The sequence below is a fragment of the Notamacropus eugenii genome, chromosome 6 (assembly GCF_028372415.1).
Source record: "Notamacropus eugenii isolate mMacEug1 chromosome 6, mMacEug1.pri_v2, whole genome shotgun sequence".
Classification (NCBI taxonomy): Eukaryota; Metazoa; Chordata; class Mammalia; order Diprotodontia; family Macropodidae; genus Notamacropus; species Notamacropus eugenii.
The window spans coordinates 352,598,554-352,618,629 of NC_092877.1; the positions used below are offsets into that span (position 1 = coordinate 352,598,554).

The window sequence follows — 20,076 nt, forward strand, 5'->3', positions numbered from 1 at the left end:
GGGTCAAATCATTCAACTACTTTGAAATTCATCAAACTAAGCTGTTATCTAGTTCATCTCTCCATTTTGTCCTTGAGGAGAACATGAGAGACTTGGTCCAATGCTCTGCCCAAAGTCTAGACTTTCAAGGCCTGGATCATTTGAGTGACTAATGATCTTGTAACATTTTGACTTATTACTTCTATTATTCACATACAACACTTTCTTATTAGAAATTCTCTTAGCAGTGACAGAAATCACAGAGGAGGCCCAGGGCTGCAGGCCAGGAAATGGATTCACAACCTGCAGTACTCCATGGAGTGCTCCTGTCTGCCATGGAGGAACTATTCCTTCTTCCCTCTGGCTAGTTTCCTACCAAGTAGTGCCTCTGAGAAAGGTAGGTAGGTAGGTAGATAGATGTAGGTAGATGTAGGTAGATGGATGGATCAATAGATGATAGAGGTAGATAGATATATATGTAAGTATATACATACATATATGTATTTATATATGCACATGTGGCCTCTTTGCATACATATGTATGTATATATGTACCAAAATATACCCATAATATAATATAGTATTATATAACAATATATTTTATATATTAAATGTAAATGTTATGTAATATGCAGATTTTATAATATTACAATATACAATACTATATAATGTATATTATAATGTAAAATAGTGTACAATATTGTATATTGCAATATGCAATATAATATAATATATTGTAATATTGCAATATATGCAATATACAATACTATATAATGTATATTATAATATACAATAATATGCAATATTGTATATTACAATATGCAATACAATACACATATATCACACAATATAGGTATATATTAAATGTATATGTACATACATACATATATACAGATATACCTCTATATCTTGCATGTACACAATTATTTGCATGTTGTCTTTCCCTTTTGGTGTGGGATCCTTGAGGGCCTGAATGATGCTTTTGCCTTTCTTTCTACTCTTGGCACTTAGCACAGTGCCTGATATACAGTAAGCACTTAATTAATGCTTGATAACTGAGTGACAGACTCAGGAGTCCCCTACAGTCAGCATCTCCCTTATTCTAAGTTAACAGGCTATATACTAACCCCAGGATTTCTAGCCTACACTCAAGTACTCAAGCCCTCAGTCCAGATGTCTGTTCCTGAGACAGTGAGTGGTTATTGTCCTGAATCTTCAGTGCTACCAATGCTGAGATCAGACAAATTCTCCCCTAGCCCCATCCATGCCCTCCTTTAGTTCTCCTCTCTATCCCACCCCCTCCAATAACACACACACACACACACACACACACACACACACACACAGGTTTATTTTTTCCTTACAGAATTGTTCTCAAGGAGAATCACTATAATTAAGTGTTAGCATTTATTCCTTTTTACATTCTGTAGCCTGATATAACCATAATGCGCTCTGGCATCATTAGTGAAAAGACTCAGGAGAGAGAGGGGACATAGAGAGAAGAGGGGACAGAGAGAGAGACAGAGAGACAGAGAAACAGAAAGAAGGAGAGAGAGAAACAGAAAGAAGGAGAGAGAGAGAGAGAGAGAGAGAGAGAGAGAGAGAGAGAGAGAGAGAGAGAGAGAGAGAGAGAGAGAGAGAATATTAGAGGAGAGAAAATCAGAGAGAGATTTAGGCAAAGGCTAGCTCCCTCCCACCTCCCAATAGATTTCAGCTTCTCGAAAATGGTTTTATAGACTTGGCACATTGCGCTGGCAGCTTCAGCAGACACTTCACAAATAAGGTTGGGTGCTTTCCTTTAGCCCTGGGCACATGAACCAATGAACCAAAGAATGCCACAAGAATCCAGAGGGAACACAGCCAGAAAGAGACAGGAGGGAGTGCTCTGAAATTGCTGAGATGCAGAGAATCTAAAAATGCAAGGTGTGGGTTTTTTTAGAGGAATTAACTATCAGCCAACAAACAGTATAACTGCTGCTTTGCTATGGTACCAAGTCATGAGAGTTAAGATTCCTCTAAGTTTTTAAATTTTAAGTCAGCCCAGCTTGGTGAGGAGAGCCCTGGATTTTAAGTCTGAATATCTGAATTTGAATGCTGACTCTGACCTCTTATCATTGTTATCCTCATAATAAGTTAACATTTTCACTGCACTTCAAAGCCTGAGGTTCAAATCTCTTTTGACCCTCACAAAAACCCTGTAAGGTAGGTGCTATGATTATTTTCCCTTACTTGCCTCTTGGAATCCCATGTAATTGTCCCTTGACCTCTCTGAGCCTCAGTTTTCCCATGTGTCAGGTGAGGTTATTTGACTAGATGAAATGAACTCTAAAGTTCCTCACAGCCAGGGGTGTGCTGGAGCCAGCTCAAACTTGATGAGAGCCAATTGTTAAATTTTCCATAGGAGCATTCACACCTTGGAAATTGGCAACCATTTCAAACCAAGGTTAGATTTATTATTTTGTCAATTAAGAAATTAATAGAGAAAATATTAATAATGAAGCTTCAATTTAAAAGTGTGTCTTGCGTGCATTTCCTTTTTCAGCATTCTAACTGTTAAACACTTACCATCACAACACTTCCAGAATCTAAATCCCATAGTTCTATGGAGAGGCTGTTAAGAAAAAGAGTGGCAGAATGCTTATTCATTCATCTATTGGTTCATTTAACACCATCAGCAGGTACCTACTGTGTAGTGTAGCCCAGCACTTCTTAAACTGTGGGTTGTGACTCGATATGGCAGCAGTTTCTGAACCAATGACCAAAAATTAATTAAAAATGAAACGTGAGATGAATCCAAGGTGTTTCTGGCAGCCCTTGCCCACATTGCATCGACTTCACCGCAGTCTTGGTTCCGAACACAAAGCAGTTGCACTTCAGGCCAGGCAACACCAACCTCTGCTGAAAGGTGAAAAGGGGTCACCGTGGAAAAAGTTCAAGAAACTCTGGTATAGATCACTATATTCAGCATATAGAAGATAGAAAAGTTTATATTAGACATGGCTCCTGCCCTCATGGAGCTTTCAATCTAGTTGGCAGGAAAGAAACAAATTGTGTCATGTTATATATTATAATTAAGTTTATTTGATATACAAAATAATGTTACATATTATGATATATATAATAAATATATTATAATAAGTGTATCAGAGAGTTGAAAAACAAAGGCAGATTTGAGGGACAAGCTTGTTATGAAGAAAGCTTCACGGAATCTCTTGAATCTGGAGTGGGCAGTTGTGGAAATAGATGGTAGAAAACAGTTAAAAGCATTGGTTATAAGTAATTTTTTCAAGAAGTTTAACAGAGACAGGGAATAGAAAAGGTAATATCCATCCATTGGATAGAGTGAGTGGGTCAGGGACTCATCATTTTTTTTTTAGGACTTGGGGAACTTGAGTTATTTTGTCAGCCGTTGAAAAGGAGCCAGAAGATTGAAAATACTTTAAAGAGAAGGGTTGACTGCTAGAGCAATTTCCTGTAGCATGTGGAAGGGAATGTCATCAAGTGGTCAGATAGAGAGATTGGCCTTGGCTCCTTCTCTGTTAGTGATTGGGAAAGAAGGAAAGGGAAAGGGGGAGAAGGAAGAGGAAGAAGATAAAAATGCCGGGAAGTTTTGTGGAATAGATGAGGGAGACAGAGATCAATTTTCTCATGAGAGAGGAAGTCGTTTGTCATCCATTGGTGTGCGCGTGCTAGCATGTGTGTTTTTGTGCGTGTGTGTGTGTGTGTGTGTGTGTGTGTGTGTGTGTGTAGGATGGAGGTCTGGAGTGGGCTTGAGCAGAGAGGGAAAGTTTTGTCACAATTACTGTTACATTTTATTTTGAGCGCTGATAAAGGTAGAGATAGAAGCATAGCAGCATTTCCAAGCAGTTTAAGAGGGGAGGGTTCCACACTCATGGATGATAAATTTGTGGCAAAATCAACTCACTTCTGTGACTCTCCCCTAGCGCTGCTGAGCAGTCTCAGGGCAGCATAGTCAGATGGGGCAGGTGTGAGTTGTGATAGAGATGGTCAGAGATGCCATGTCCATTAAAATGACCTCTGGCAGAAGAATCTTCTCTTTAGCCCTTCTGAGAAATTAAAGCTACACAGAACTCAATTCTGAGTCATTATTTGGTCTTGATGTCTATGCAGACAGCAGTAATTCATGAATAAGCCTGAACTAGAGCTCAAGAACACCACTGGATTGAATTTTCCTTGGCTCGCAGTGAATGAGTTGTTCATTAGCATTGATGACAAGTGTCCAGGTAATGCAACTACAGGATAAAGTGCCAGTTTAGATCATTGAAAGGCCATAAAATGTGAAGGCATGTGGCAGGGATTGGAGTGAGGTAACATGGTGTTGAAGGAGGAATGTACAAATCATTTCCAGGAAATTTGATGACTGTTAATAGGGCTTAAAATAGAACAATTAGGATGGCATCTAGTGGGCAAAATATGAGACTTGGAGTCAGTAAGACCTGAGTTCAAATCCTTTTTCAAATGCTTATTAGCTGTGCAACCTAAGGCAAGTCACTTGATTACTTGCTACCTCTTTATCTGCTTCTGTAAAATAAGGATAATAATAGCACCTAGCTTTTAAGATGGCTATGAGGAGAAAATCAGATTACTATTTGTAAAGCACTTGGCAAAGCTGAAATACTATGTAAAGTGCTGGATCTAACAATATTTATTATTAAATAATGATAATAATATTCATTATCTGCATAATTATATAATAATATTAGTGATATTAGTATTTATGGTTAGGGCTAGCATAGCTTTAATACATAATACTTGGGATAATAATGATAATAGCTATCCTCATTTTAGTGATGAGAGAGCCAAGACTCAAATTCAGGTCTTCTAGCTCCAAAGCTCATCCTTCTTCTAGTACGTACAACGTAACCACCTCCAAGTTTTTACAAGAACTTTAAGTCAAATTAACCTTTCACTCCCAGAATGTATTAGAGATTTTTTTTAGAGCAAGGATGATAATACTGTGAATAATAGCTAGAATTTGTATATCACTAGCCTCACAAAAGCCCTGTGAGATATATAGCATTATTATTTCCATTCTACAGATGAGGAAATCAGAGATCTGAGGTAGTTGTGGGATTACCTAAGGCACTACTAACTTACTAAATGTTGGATTAATTTGAACCTAGGTCTTCCTGACCCTCAAGTTGAATGGATGTTGGGATGCTCCTTGCCTATTTTGCATTGTTATAAATTCAGTATTAAAGCAGATTCAAGAGAGGCCATCTACTTGCCACCCTACTTCAGAAAAGTCACCTACTCTATCTATTGGAATCTGATGGTTGTTGATTAAGTAACTGAGGAAGGTAGAGTGATGAGGGAAATAGGATTGGATTTATGATAAGGACCGAAACTGGAAAGGCATCAGGTCAAGAGAAGAAATGCAGTTTGGGAGAGATTCTAGGAAAATTAGAAGTGTCCCCCTCCAGGAACAGACTCCTATTATGCAACCTCTGAGTTCTACTTGGAAACAATATAGTAAGTAGGTTGGGAGTTGTGCTTGGCTGGAGGTATTTTTTGTGCTTAAGAGGGGGCTACAGCAGAAGGAATAATGAAGGGTTCCAGTTGTAATTTTGAGAGGAAACATATTTTTAAAGAACCACCCTTGCATTTTTCATATATATACATTCTGTAATTTTGTGATGCTGAGGTTGGAAAAGTGGAGGTTAGACTTGACTCCAGCTATATTTGGGGCAATGTGATCTATGCACATTTCTGCATGAATTATGATCAGTTTCAGTCTTGGCACCATTACTTAGGTTTAATCCAAAAATGGAATCTGTGAGGAGGAAAACAAAAGTGGAACAACTGGAAAAAATAGGCATTCAGTGGTGATGAAAATATTTCACTGAAGTAATACACACATTTGTCTGGGCCATCTAATTTTTATTTTGATGCAATAAATTGGATTACAGTCTTTTCATTTGAGATTTCTAGAAGTTCAACTAACATGGGTTAATGACCATAGACTACCACAGTGTGTGTGCTTTTCTTGACCAGAACATACAGAAGAGATGGCCATCACTTTCATTTTTTGGAGGGGTAGGTAATTGGGGTTCAGAGACTTGCCCAGGTTCAAACAGCTGTTGACCATAACTTTCACTGCAGCGCTGTTATTTCTAATTTGAGTTCATATAACAAGAGCTTATTTGGTTGTTTAGTTTGCTTTTTTTTTTAGTGGGGGAGTGAGACAGCTAGTTTGCAGAGTAGATAGAGCACTAAGCCTTGAGTCAGGAAGATCTGAGTTCAAATCTGTCCTCAGACACTAGCTGTGTGACCCTGGGAATGTCATTGAATCTCTATTTGCGTCACTTTCCTCAACTGTAAAATGGGGATGATGATAATAATGGCACATACCTCCTAGACTTGTTGTGAGGATCAAATAAGGTAATCATTGTAAAGCACTTAACACAATGCCTGGCACATGGGAAGCACTATATAAATGTTAGTTATTATATCCTTATTGAGTATCTGGTTCTATGGTTTCTTCAGGGTAGAAAATTCCTGCATGAAAACTCCTTCTACTCAATGCATCTTAGCTACTGTTCCAGTCCTTATAGTCTAAATAGGTGCCTGGGGCAGGAAGAGGTCAAATAATATGTCTAGAGTCACATGGTCAGAATCTGTCCAAGGTGGGACTTGAACCCAAATCTTCCTACCTCTGAGGCTGGTCTTCTGGACACCTGACTGCTCCCCCAAGTTACTCTTTTTTTTTGGAGGTAATTGGTGTTAAGTGACTTGCCCAGGGTCACACAGTTAATAAGCGTCTGAGGCCAGATTGGAACTCCGATCTTCCTGACTTCAGGCGCAGTGCTCTATCCACTGTACCACCTAGTTGCTCCCCAAGTTCCTCTCTATGGTAGGAAAAGCCTTGTTCTTGTACTGAGATGATGTAAGATAGAATCTCCATTTGAACATGCTTTTTAAAAAGACAGTTTCTATGAAAAACCAGCAGCCCAAAGTTAGTAGCCATTTGTGATGGACCATTCATTGTAAAGAAAGTTAGCCTCATGATCCCTGTGTCCACCTCGTCTAAAATGATTGATTGTCATCCTGGACCCCAGGAATGACCAGTTCTTTCCAAAAAGGAACCTACTTCCTCTTACACTATCATCTTTACTCATCTCTTTGATGACTTTCTTGGTGTATATTATAAGGGATAGTGTGAAAGTAAGAAGAGGTGGGATGGTCATGTAGTGACAGTAAGAGATGAAAGATGATTCAGTCTGTGTCCTCTGCTGAATCCTGGCCTAGGTTTAAATCTTCCCTCTGCTAATAATTAGCTGCATATTGTTGCTGTTCAGTTGTTTCTAATTCATAATGACCCCATTTCCTTCTCCAGTTTATTTTACAGATGAGGAAACTGAGGCAATCAGGCTAAAGTGACTTGGCCAGGGTCACGCAACTAGTAAGTGTATGAGGCCAGATTTGAACTCAGGAAGATGAATCTTCCTGCCTCTAGACCCAGCACTCTATCCATTGCACCTTCCAACTGTTTTGTTACTTGGGCAAATCTTTAAAAATTTAGGGCTCAGTTCTGACCCAATGACCTCTCAGGCCCCTTCCAGCTCTCCACAGAAGAATGCAATGATCTGGACGTAGGCTCTTAGCATGCTGACTGGACCTCTCCAGTGAGGGACTGTTGGGGGAAGGAATGAGTTAAAATCTTGGTGAAACAAGGATTATTATCCCCATTTTACAGAGGAGGAAGTTGAGGTTCAAAGAAGTAAATGATTTGCCCATGACTGCACAGCTAATAGGTAACAGAGTCTGGGTTCCAAACCAGGTGAGTGCGGACCCACCATTTCCACTATGGCTAAACTCAGAGGATGCTAGTTTTTTTTTTTCTGTTAATGATGCACATTTCTGCTATAAGAAACTTACATGGAAGAAAAAAGTACCCATGGTCAAGAGGAATTTAAACCAGGTGTGTCTGTTAATGTGAAATATAAGTACTCTTTAGAGAGGGAAGAAGGCACATTTTGAAATCATAACCATTAAAAGAAATCCTTTTGGTAGAAACCATATCTTTGTGTTTTCAATTTGAAATGAAAACATTCTTGATGGGAGGATAGCCCGCTTTTGCATGACTTCACATGAAACAATGCCCTGATCATACAAAAGATTCTTTTGCATGACTTCACATGAAAATATCTTGAGCATACAAAAGATTCTTAACAAATTTGCTGTTCTTCAGTCTTTTTTTCAGTTGTGTCCAACTCTTCATGACCCCATTTGGGATTTTCTTGGCAGAGATACTGGAGTGGTTTGCCATGTTTTTCTTCAGCTCTTTTGACAGGCAAGAAAACTGAGGGAAGCAGGGTTACATGACTTGCCCAGAGTCACATAGGCTACTAAGTGTCTGAGGCTAGATTTGAACTTAGGAAGGTGAGTCTCCCTGACTCTGGACCTCAAGCTCAGTGCACTGTGGCTCCCCCTTAACAAATACTTTAATACTTAAGTATTGAATTGTCCGTTATTCCTAGGAACCACTGAAGCAATGGGGTCTAGTGGAAGGAGCATTGGTTTTGAGGCCAGTCCATCTGGGATCTAACACTGGTCGGTGTGATCTCAGGCAAATCATGGCATGTCTCTGGGCCTCAGTTTCCTCATCTGTGAATTGGGAATAATAACAGCACCTACCTCCCAGGAATGTTGTGAGAATCCAGTAAAATAGTCATTGTAAAGTGCTTAGCACAGTTCTTATAATAAGTATTATTAGTAGAGTCACATCCGTTAGAGGGTAATCCAAGTTTTAATTTTTCTTAATTTTCTCTTGTAGTTACTCCGTTCTGCTGCGGATTGGTCAGCTGGCATAAAATACCATGAAGAATCCATCCATGCTGCTTATATACATGTGATAGAGAACAGCAAATATTACATATACATAGAAGTAAGTCCAGGCATGGGAAATAGTGAGGATCTGCTTTCCCTGGAAGAATACTCACTTATGACAGTGGCCCCTGAACTCAGGGCTAGCCTTCTCTGTAGTTGGCCAACCCCATGATCCTAAGAGAGCTGGTTGGGGAAGATCTCCACCATGACTTCTGGAGTTCTGCCATTGGAATAGCATTACTTTGGGTCAAGACCCAGTTTGTCCAAGGGTTCCTTCTTTAAAAGACTAAATGTTCTAGGAGGTAGACACATGGCTTAAGATTTATCTTGCTTTCTGTTACTAACATGGGCCAGGGACATTGGATGGGCATCTATTAGATGGTAGGATTAAGTTGAGAACATGGGGAAATTGGAGAGCAGAAGAGGTGAAGACCAAGCACAGTTGGGTTGTTGAAATGGGTCAGGAGGTTCCATTTGCTGGTTTTCACACCGAACATTTAACAACCAGCTCTCAGAGCCCAATTTGAGCTGGTTCCAGCACATTCTCTTTCCCACTGGCTTCCAGTGAGGACATCTATCTGCTAATGAAGACCTGGAACCATTCTGCTCCTTAAAGTCATAGTGAGTTGCTGGGAGTCAGTAGAGCTAAGGTGCTTTTCCAGAGTCCTGTACTCAATGTGTGTCAGACTTTGGATGTAAATTCATGGGCTCCTGATTCTCTGATGTTTGCCCTCTACCCTTCCCCCACTCAGGTTATCTCTCTGTAAGGTCTTATGTAGCAATAAATTTATTTTGCCCAAATGTGTTTGTGTTGCGAACACTGGTTTATGAAAAAAATTTAAAATATTTTTAAACTAATGAATCCCAGGGGAAAAAAAAGATAGAGGCAATAAAAGGTGCCCATTTAAATAAGTGAACCCTATGAACCTAGAATATAATATAATATTCCATATCATGGTATTTTTACTTCTTTAATCTGGTCAAATATCATTAACCCAGTATATGGATCTGATCAAATGTAATTTAATTTAGATTACTTTCTAGAGAATTGTCAGTATGGGATAATATCCATCATTCACTTGACTAAATTGTCTCAAATTCTTTTTGCTAAGAACTGCAGAAGTTTCTGGCAATAATAAAGGCAGTGTGGCCAGGAAAAATCAGATTCAGGTCCTGTGTGATATTAGGCAAGTCACCTTAGAGCTCTGGACAGTTCTGATGACTTATATCTACCTATTTACTTTGGAGATATCTTGTCCTCTTCTTTAGAATGCTTGCTCCTTGAAAAAAGGGGACTATTTTTCCCTTTCTTTCTATCCCCACTGCTTAGCACAGTTCTTGGTACACAATAAGTACTTACTAAATGCTTATTGAATGACTAAGACTATAAATTGTAGAGAAAGTGCTGACCTGCATTAATAAGGGAGTGTCCTCATCTGAGAGTTCTGGATGCTAATGAAAACCACAGGGATAATCCCTTGCCATAGCCAATAATAATAATTACAATAACAGACATTTTATAGCACTATAACTTTACAAAGAGCTTTACATTCTTTGTTTCATTTGGTTCTGATGATAGCCAGCTATTATCCCCATATTTATATAAGAAAACTGAAGCTCACAGAGGTTAAGTGACTTGCCTAGGGGTTACACAGCTAGTAAATGTTCAAGGTGGGATTTGAACTCAAGTCTTTCTGACCCCAAGTGCAAGCCCTACATTTTACAGAGTGATGTAGGGTCTATTCATCTGAAGAGACTTTCATTCATGAATTCATAAAACATTGGAGCCAAAAGGGATCTTAGGGTTCCCCTAGTCTGACCCTCCCATATGACAGGTGAGGAGACTGAGACCCAGAGAAAGGAAACAACCTGGCCAGGGCTAAGACAGATTAAGTGACTGAGCTTGGACATGGATCCAGATCTTCTACTTCCAAGTCCGATGTTCTAAGCACTTTCCCTCCTCTCTTGTATTATTAAGGAACTGAGTGATTTCAATGACTGTCACATTTGTTTCCTCTAGAACCAGTTCTTTATTAGTTGTGCTGATGACAGAGTTGTGTTCAACAAGGTTGGTGACGCTATCGCACAGCGGATACTCAAAGCTCACAGGTACATTTTCAGCACTGCTTTGTGCGCTGGGGTTGGGAAGACTTGGGTGTGTGCCTGCTGGTAGGGACAATACAGCTCCAAAAGCTAACACTGATAGTTAGGAATGCTTTGTACTCAATATTCACTCTTTGGCTTCTTTGACCCATGTTGTTAAAGCTTTTTTTTACCGTCTTTGGAGGGGATTCAGATTCCAACTGGCCATGGTAATTTTCACGGCTTGTCCAGCATCTCCAACCTTTGACATATTTTCCAGGCATGTGGTGATGCTGCTGGAGAAAACAAAACAAAACAAAAAAACCCCAAAACCAGCCCAGTCCCTGTCATGTTTTCCATTAAGATGCTTCTTCATCCTAAGTCTAATTTTCTGCAGGCGGTGGGTGTGTGTTCCTTCAAGTGGCTGCTTTCAACTCTGTGTGAAGGCATCAAAAAACTTTAATTTGATGACATCAGGTCATTTAAATAAAGGCACAAGAACACACAACATATCTGGGTGAAAGTCACTCTTGACTAGAGAAGGTCAAAGTGACAACATCCTGGGAGTTCTAGATTTCATGGAAAGTTTTGTACCAAACCAACTGGCATCATCAATCTTCGTTCGAAGGGTTCTAAGAAACATTTATTGGTCTAAGACTTTAGGAGTATTTCCTATACATTTGTGATGATTAATAGAAGATGTATTTTCTTAGCTCATGTTGAATGTGAGGCCCCAGATGACAAAACAACTAATAGAATCACTCAGATCCTATAAAAATTTTTGTCTTTTAATGTCAGAGACCTGTGATTGCTGCAGTGTGGGAACTCATTCCACTGAAGCAGATTGTGCCTTATCAATAACTGATAAACTTAGAAAGTTGACTGAAAGTCAGAGAAGTGAATTGGTCACATGATCACAACTAGTAAGTATTAAATTCAGGAGTTGGACCCAGATCTTCCTTAATCCAGGTTCTGCCCATTATCCATCATACCACAGTGCCAGCCCCTGGATAGGCGAGTTTGACTCAGTTAACTTCTTTTATCTCCAGTACAGCACATAAACCCTGTGAGCATTCAGTAAATGGCTACCTATCATCCAATCATAGTATGTACATTAGAGATTTGAATACCAGTGAGACTACCCTACCGTCAAGATTCTTTCATTCTACTAAAGGGTCCAGATACGTCAATATGGCACAGGCTATATAGACTAAGCAGCAAGTAATTTCCTGGAGGTCAGGGATTATTTTGTTTTTGTGTTTGTATACCCAGGAGTATACATGGAATCTTGTTTGTCTTTTGGACTAGGTCTCTGATTTCATTGCTTCAGAGAACTCTGTGGTGAAAAGCATCCTCACCAATGCAGATCAGTATCTTCCCTGAAACATATTTTAGATTTTTATTTATTTTTCTCTTCTTTTTTTTTAAATTTTGAATTCTAAATTCTCTCCCTCCTGCCCATTCTTCCTCCAACCATTGAGAAAGCAAGCAATACGAAATTGATTAAATATGTGAAAATTAAAATTTTCAGAAAATTAAACTTATTCCCACATCAGCCACAATGAACTTGGAATCTTAAAGTTGTCAGAAACACTAAGTTAAGTGCCCTGCCCAGGGCACGCTAAGTAGAATCCAGTCTTGTTACATCCAAGCACAGTATGCTATACACCATATACACCCTCTCTCTTGTGCTGGACATAGTAGAGGTTTAATAAGTATTGGTTAAATTGGATGAATGCTGATCTCTGCCTTTGCATGTGATCTTTATATACATCAGTGTAATAATCAAATAGTAGCTAGCACTTATATGGTACCTGTTATGTGCCAGGCACTGTGTGAAGCACTTTACAAATATTATCTCCTTTGATCCTCGTAACAGCTCTAGGAGGTAGGTGCTGTTGTTATCCGCATTTCACGGTTGAGAAAACTAAAACAAGCAGAGGTTAAGTGACTTGCCCAGAATCACAAAGCTAGTAAGTGTTTGAGGCTAGATTTGAACTCAAGTCTTCCTGATTCTAGGTCTGATGCTCTAAATGCTGTACCACCTTTTTACATCATAGAAAAATATATGTGTGTATATGTGTGTGTGTGTGTGCACATATATATATATATATAAGTATATATACATATATATGTTATAGTATCTCTTTCTCTGGAGGTTTAAAAGAAAGTCATCATGGAATCTTTCTGTGATTGCTAAAGTAGAATTCTGCTTGGAGACCTTTCAAGTCACATGACTCCATAGGGTATTCTACATTAAGGGGGACCATCTCCAGTCATCTTGATCTCTATCTTGCCACTGAACACAGATGGTGCTGGAGGAGAGAGTGAGGCTGGTGACTTTGCACAGCCCTGCCTCACTATAATCCAATTCACTTGCAAGTCATGGCATCATCTATTTGATGTCATGGTCCTCTTGGAGAAGGCAGGAAAAGCAACAGCAATGTTGAGGGGCAGTTCAATCCCTTTCTTCTAGCTCTGCTGAGTTTCAGAAATGCTGAAGTTGCTTTTATTACATTTGTGGAGCACATTTGGTAAAGGAGCAACACTGAGTTTTTTCTTGGAGTTGAAGCAAAAATCACAGGAATTACATAAATTGCAAAATATGTGCATTGGGACTGACACAGCAAATGTTTTGGGTCTGAGAACAGTTCATATCACATGGGATGATTCCTTGCCCATCATAAACAAGTCAGTGATTTTGTGTCCTGTAAGAGTGTGCCAATGAACATGTGAAAGATTTATGTTTGGCTGGGGAGATTGTTTGCTTTGTATAATAATTCTTCTAAAATAATAATCATACTAGCCAGTTTTATAAGCATTATAGCCCAGATAAGCTCTGAGGACACGTAGCCCAATTCTGACTCTCTTGGATCAATCTTGGGTCCTGGGGCAAGCCTATATCTCCCCCTCAGGGGAATAGAGGAGCAAAGGGTGATTCTCTCATGTTATAGACTTAAGCCCCATCAGTGTGCTTTCCCATGATATTATTAGTTGAGAATCAATTAAGTCACTCATCCTTAAGTAGCTTTTAGAAAAGGGTGGTACACTAAGATGAGATGATACAAGATATCCCTCATTAAAGACTCTGATAGACTCTATCATAAGCACATACAGACTCCAGGTAGAGTAGGCTCAGTTTTAGAATGAATATGCAGCAATGGGATAACTCATAGATCCTGATCACTAGAAGTCCTTTTCTCCCATCTGTGGGATCCTTAAAAGGTTCCTCTTAAACACAACATGTTTCTCCCTTGGCTGCTTATGCAGCACATTCCATGGTCCCTGACACATAGTAGGTGCTTAACATATGCCAGGTGACTGACTTGATCACTCTAAGCCCTAGTTACCTCATCTATAAAGAAAAGGTTGTATTTATTGAATTCTAAATATCTCCCATCCCTAAGTCAATGATGCTAGCTGGGGCTGGAGGGATTGTTTCTTTTATATGTTACCTTCTCTAAAATATTTAGATCTTCAGTAGAAAATATGATGGTACATAGTGAAGAAGTATTTTCTTCTTTTCATTTTCCTTGTTCTGTGGCTCATTGTAGGCACAGGGCATCCCCAGCATCTACAGACTGCTCAAATCAGCTGCAAATTAAAAATTCATTCGTGTTTAACTTTGAAGCAATGAAAATTCTCCTACTTTGATTAGGAGAAAAATTTAGTTAAATAGGCGGCAGCTTGCTGGGGAGTGCCCTTTTCCAAGAGAAGCAAGAGTGGGCTCTATCTCTAGCTCCTGGAACACAGGGAATTCCTCCTTTGCTTTCCCTGCTTTTCCCCTTTTCTTGGCTCTGATCTCTACACTGTCAATTCCTCTGGGTAGGTCTAGCTCTCCTGCCAAAGTCAGGAGGTCAGTGCTGCCTCTGATTATGACTGTTAGAAAACAATTGAAACTCATGGGGATAATGGAGAGTTAGCCCACAGTCACGCCCACCAGGGGAGGTCAGGTTCCCCTGGATCTTTTCCTTGTAGGAACAGAAGAGTGAGCTTTCCCCAAGGCTCTCTTCTCAACTCTCTTCTTTTTCCTGTCTTCTTTGGTGGCTTATGCTACCTCCATGGCTTCCAGGATCACCTTGGAACACACAACTCCCAAGTGCAAATCTCCACTCCCACCTCCTGCGCATCTCACCTTGGATGACCACCGCACCTCCAACTCTCCACATCCAAAAGTGATCTCGGCATATTCCTGTTAAAACCCATCACTCACTCTTCCCTTCCTGTTTTCCCCTAGCTACTAGCCATTCTGCCACATATTGTCTTATATTTTTGTGTCTACTTTGTATATTTTTTGTTTATGAGAGCCAGTAGGAGAGAGAGAGGGCTGTCCTTAGCATCATAGAGAAATCCAACCTCTGACATATTGGCTGAGGAATCCCAGACAGTCACTGAACCTTTTAGTGCCCTAGATTATGTTGTAAAACCTTGAATTATGGAAGAGGCACCTGTCTGCACTGGTGGAGAGAATTTCTTCTTTTGCAGTGAAGTCACAGGTACAATACACACACATTTGTATATAGCTATATGTATATATGTGTGCATATGTGTGTGTGTGTGTGTGTGTGTTTCTATCTATTTCTCTATCTACCAGTTAGGTAGCACAGGGGATAGAGTGCCAAGCCTGGAGTCAGGAAAACCCATCTTTCTCAGTTCAAATCTGGCCTCAGACACGTACTAGCTGTGTGACCCTGTGCAAGTCACTTAACCCTGTTTACCTCAGTTTCCTCATCTGTGAAATGAGCTGGAGAAAGAAATGGCAAATCACTCCAATATCAGTGCCAAAAAAATCTCAAAAGGAGGAGAAAAGTCAGACATGACTGAAACAACAACAACAATTTTTTTTGTGTGTGTGTGCATATATATATACACACACATATAAACATACACACACACATATATATATATACATACACACATATAAATATGCACATATGTATGTGTGTGAATAAATAAAATGAAGTCATGGGTACAATCCCAAGGGTGTATATGTACTTTTGAATGTCTATGTTTACTTCCATGTCATCTCTCTCAATAAAACATAACATCCTTGAGTGCAGGGATGATTCCATTTCACCTTTGTACTCTCCTCTCTGAACAGACTGCCTGGCACATAATAAGAACTAGAAGTTCTTGCTGTGGGATTAATTGGTATCTGTTCATGGCAGCACCCTTCCTATAGCTACCAAGGCTTAAAATGCTTGTCCTGCTTGATTCACCTCTTTTCATCACCTTCAAAGGCCAAGTCCCTCTTGTCTAATCTCCCTCTGCCACCATGCTAGTTTGGGCCTTCATTCTTACCTGCACACTGGCAACAGCCTGTTGTGCCTCTAGCTTCTCCCCAGTAGTGGAGGGTCTGATCATGACACTCTCCAGCTCAAAAGGCTTAAGTATTTCTCAGTATAGTGACATGGGAAGATCATTGAGTTCTAATTCTAACTGATGCCTGTTAACTATATTTGTGGGCAATTCCTTTCTTCTTTCCTTTGCTTGCTGAAGAGTCTGCCTTGCCTTGCAGGGTGTTCAGTGAGGTTATGTTTGTAAAGTGCTTTCCAAGCTTTAAGGTACAATCTGAATGCCAAGTTTTGTCACTATTACTCCCAATAAATACCAACTCAGCCTGGCATTCAAGGTCCTTTACTATCTGGCTACAGCCTACCTTTCCAACCTCACTTTCAGGGTACTCCCATTTGAACTCTCTATGCTGTAGATGAATTGAGGTCCTTTAGAGTCTCCCAGATATTGTTCTGTCCTCTCTTGCCTCTGGATAATCAAACTGAGCTTCCCCAAAGCCTTCCTCCTCCCTAGGTCTGCCTATCTAAATCCTCCTTTAATCAGTCAAGGAGCATTTCTTAAGTGCCTACTAGGTACTCGGCCTGATGGTAACCGAAGGGGATACAAAGGCAAGAATAAAGCAGCCCCTCCCGTCAGGGAGTTTCCACTCAGCTGGTAAGGTCCAGGTCTGGCTCCTCCTCCTCCAGGAAGCCTTCTTGGCCATCTTAGCTGAAGTGATTCTTCTCTCCTCGATTGCTCAGGTATCTCCTACGTGTTGTATCATTTTCTAACTTGTATTCCTGGAATTGTCCCCTCTAAGCACACATTAGGTTATCAGTTTATAAGGGCATGGACTACGTCATCTGGTTTTTGTATCTCTAGCACCTAAGTCAGCTGCTTTGCACAAAGTAGGCATTTACTTCTTGTGTGACTGTAGACAAGTCACCTCAACTCCTTCAGCCTAAGTTTCCTCACACATAAAATTACAGAGTTGGATGAAATAACCTTTGCACTCTGAACTATGATACTAGGAGGCATCTGGGTGGCACTCGGATAGAGCACTCAACCTTGAATCAGAAAGACTTCAGTTCTAATCCTGCCCAAGACCCTTATTAGCTGCATGACCTTGGGCAAGTCACCTGACCTCTGTTTGCCTCAGTTTCATCATCTATAAAATAGCAATGACAATAATATCACCTTCCTCCCAGGGTTTTAATAGAAATCCACTGAAATAATGTTTATATAAAGTGCTTTGTTTTTAAAGTGCTAATGATTATATTTTCACATTATTATTTATTTTTAACATTCTTTCCCTCAAGTAAAATTTCAATCTATTATTTATTTTTTACATTCTCCCCCCGCCAATTTTTAAGTTCAAAATTCTCTCCTTCCCTGCTGTTCCTTCCACCAGCCGCTGAGAAAGCAATCAACGGATATTAATTATACATGTGAAATTATGCATATTTCCATATTAGACATGTTACAAAAAGCAAGAGAAATAAAACTGAGAAAATTAATCCTCAGTCTTTGCTCAGGGTTCTTCAGTTTTTTTCCCTGGAAGTGTATAGCATTTTTCATCATGGGTCCTTAAGAACTGTCTTGGATCATTGTCTTCATCAAAGCAGCTAGGACTTTCACAGGTGATTAATGTTACAATGTTGCAAATTGTTGCTATTGTGACATTCTCCTGGTTCTGCTCACTTCACTCTGCATCAGTTCATGTAAGTCTTCTAGGTTTTTCTGAAACTACTCTCCTCATACTTTCTTATAGTTAATTCTAGCTGTTATCATTATTGTTTTATTATTGTAATTTCTATGATTCTAAGTCTTGGTTAGCTTAAATTAAACTAAGTAGGGTTGCCATGATTTTAAAAGGCCATCTTCCCTCCCTGATGTTCACTTTATTTCTCTAATCATAATGTAAGGCTGACTCTTGGGTCTTCCCAAGCTCCCCTACTTGCAAATGAGCACCTTTCATCCTCTTCCTTCCCACCAGTCACATTTGATCTCTTCATTGGTCTTAATAAAGACTAAGTAAGTTGGAGAATGAACTAGAGTTGAATTGTTCCTTCAATTTATTCTCCAAGAAGAGGTACTTGGATACCAGGCAGGAATTTAAAATTTTAAAATAAAACCTATGGTTCTCATAGTGGCTGAAAGATTTGTGGGAACTGAGGAAATTTACCCCAGTCCCTTTCCGGATCTCCTTATCAGGCAGCAGTGAGGCATTACAGTCTCTCGTGTGAGAGGTACTGGTTTGGGGAACAAGGATATGTATGTGTGTGTAAGTATACACACAGGTTTGTGAGTACAGTGTACATGTGTGTCTGAGCAAGAAGAAACAGGCTTTATAAGTCAATGACTTTATGTAAATAATTATTGTGTAGCTGGCCTTTGAAGGGCTTCTGAGCATCACCCCAGGGCTGCTATTTGGGGAAAGTAGAGATGCATGCACCTGTTTCTTAGGTGATAATCCAGTGAATGGTAGGAAGCGTTCCTTGGGGCATTTATCATCAGGGTATTGGCACACTCAAGCAAAGTGCAAAGACATGAGGTTTTTTTAAAAGAAATTCATTTGCTATTTATTATAGTTGCTACTCTAATAGATGATATCTTTATAACACTAGGTGTACAATTTATAAAGTGCTTAGTTTATATTATCTCATTTGATCCTTCAATTTAGCAAATATTCATTAGGCACCTATATGGCACTACTCTGTGGGAGAGCTATTATTAGCCTGATTTTATATTTGAAGAATCTGAAGATCAGAGCTAGGAAAGGAATGTGCCCAATAACACACAGCTAATGAGACTCGGGTCAATATGATTTCACTGATTACACAGATTCATCAGTCACATGATTATAGATCAGGCAGTGGCAGTAATCTTAGAGACTGAGTCCAACTTTCTTTTTACCAGTGAGAAGCCTGAGGTTTATACAGGGGTAATGCCTTGGCATTCATGGATCATAGATCTAGATTTGGATGGGACCCCAAGAGATCATCTAGTCTAGCCTTCTCATTTCCAAGGTGAGGAAACTGAGGCCCATGGGGAGGGAATGACTTGCAAACAGTCCTAGGTTCAGAGAACCTAGTCCAAAACTCTTTATTTATAGGTAGAGCAAATGAGGCTCAGGAGGTAAACTGTCTGCCCCAAGATTTCATAAATTGTAGGTAGCAGACAGGATTTGAACTCTAGTCTTCTGACTTCAAATCCAGAACACTTTCCTTTGCAGCTGGACCCTTACTGATGTTCAACATTCTCTTTCTTTCTCTGTCTTTGTGTCTCTCTCCATCTCTGTCTCTCTGTCTCTCTCTCTCTGTGTCTCTCTATGTCTCTCTCTGTCTCTGTCTCCATGTCTCTCTATCTCTGCCTTTCTCATTTTTTGTCTTGTTTTTTCTTTGTGACTTGCACAACTGCCCTGACATATGTCTCTGTCTCTTGCTCTTCTTTGGAATCTACCTCTTTTTGAGAGATCTTGAAAATGGATACCTGAGCATCTTAGGCTTTCTACTTAGATGGTTAGACCCAGCTGCTTTTTAGGGCTGGGCTTTCCCCTAAGCATCCCTGGTACCTCCTCCATTGCTTACTGAGGCAGCCGGACTTGAAGGGAAAGGATGCTTCCCTCCAAAAGTACCCTCTTTCACTTCAGACCATTTTACCATCCTCCCCTTGAACTCACTTAAAACATACTTGACATTTTGGAGGCCTCAGTGAATGATAATTTTTCTGCAGTCCCATGACCTCCCTGACTAAATTAGAAAAGATACTAATCCACTACCACCCAAGGAATGGTTTAAAAAAAAAAACAACAACAACCCAGCAAATTAATAGTTGAAGCTTCAATTTGAACTTGGGATAGAGAACTCTGAAAAAACATGTGAAGAAGTA

General features: G+C 39.8%; 1 protein-coding gene across 3 annotated transcripts in view; it reads left to right on the forward strand.

Moving 5' to 3' along the window:
• The window catches only part of PLD1 (phospholipase D1), a 264,330-nt gene that overhangs the window by 202,362 nt on the left and 41,892 nt on the right, over positions 1-20,076 (forward strand). For all 3 annotated transcript variants that reach the window (XM_072618471.1, XM_072618470.1, XM_072618472.1), the window contains 2 exons: positions 8,777-8,887; positions 10,850-10,938. In XM_072618471.1, coding sequence (XP_072474572.1) covers positions 8,777-8,887; positions 10,850-10,938 — 200 coding nt within the window. The remainder of the gene's footprint in view (positions 1-8,776; positions 8,888-10,849; positions 10,939-20,076) is intronic.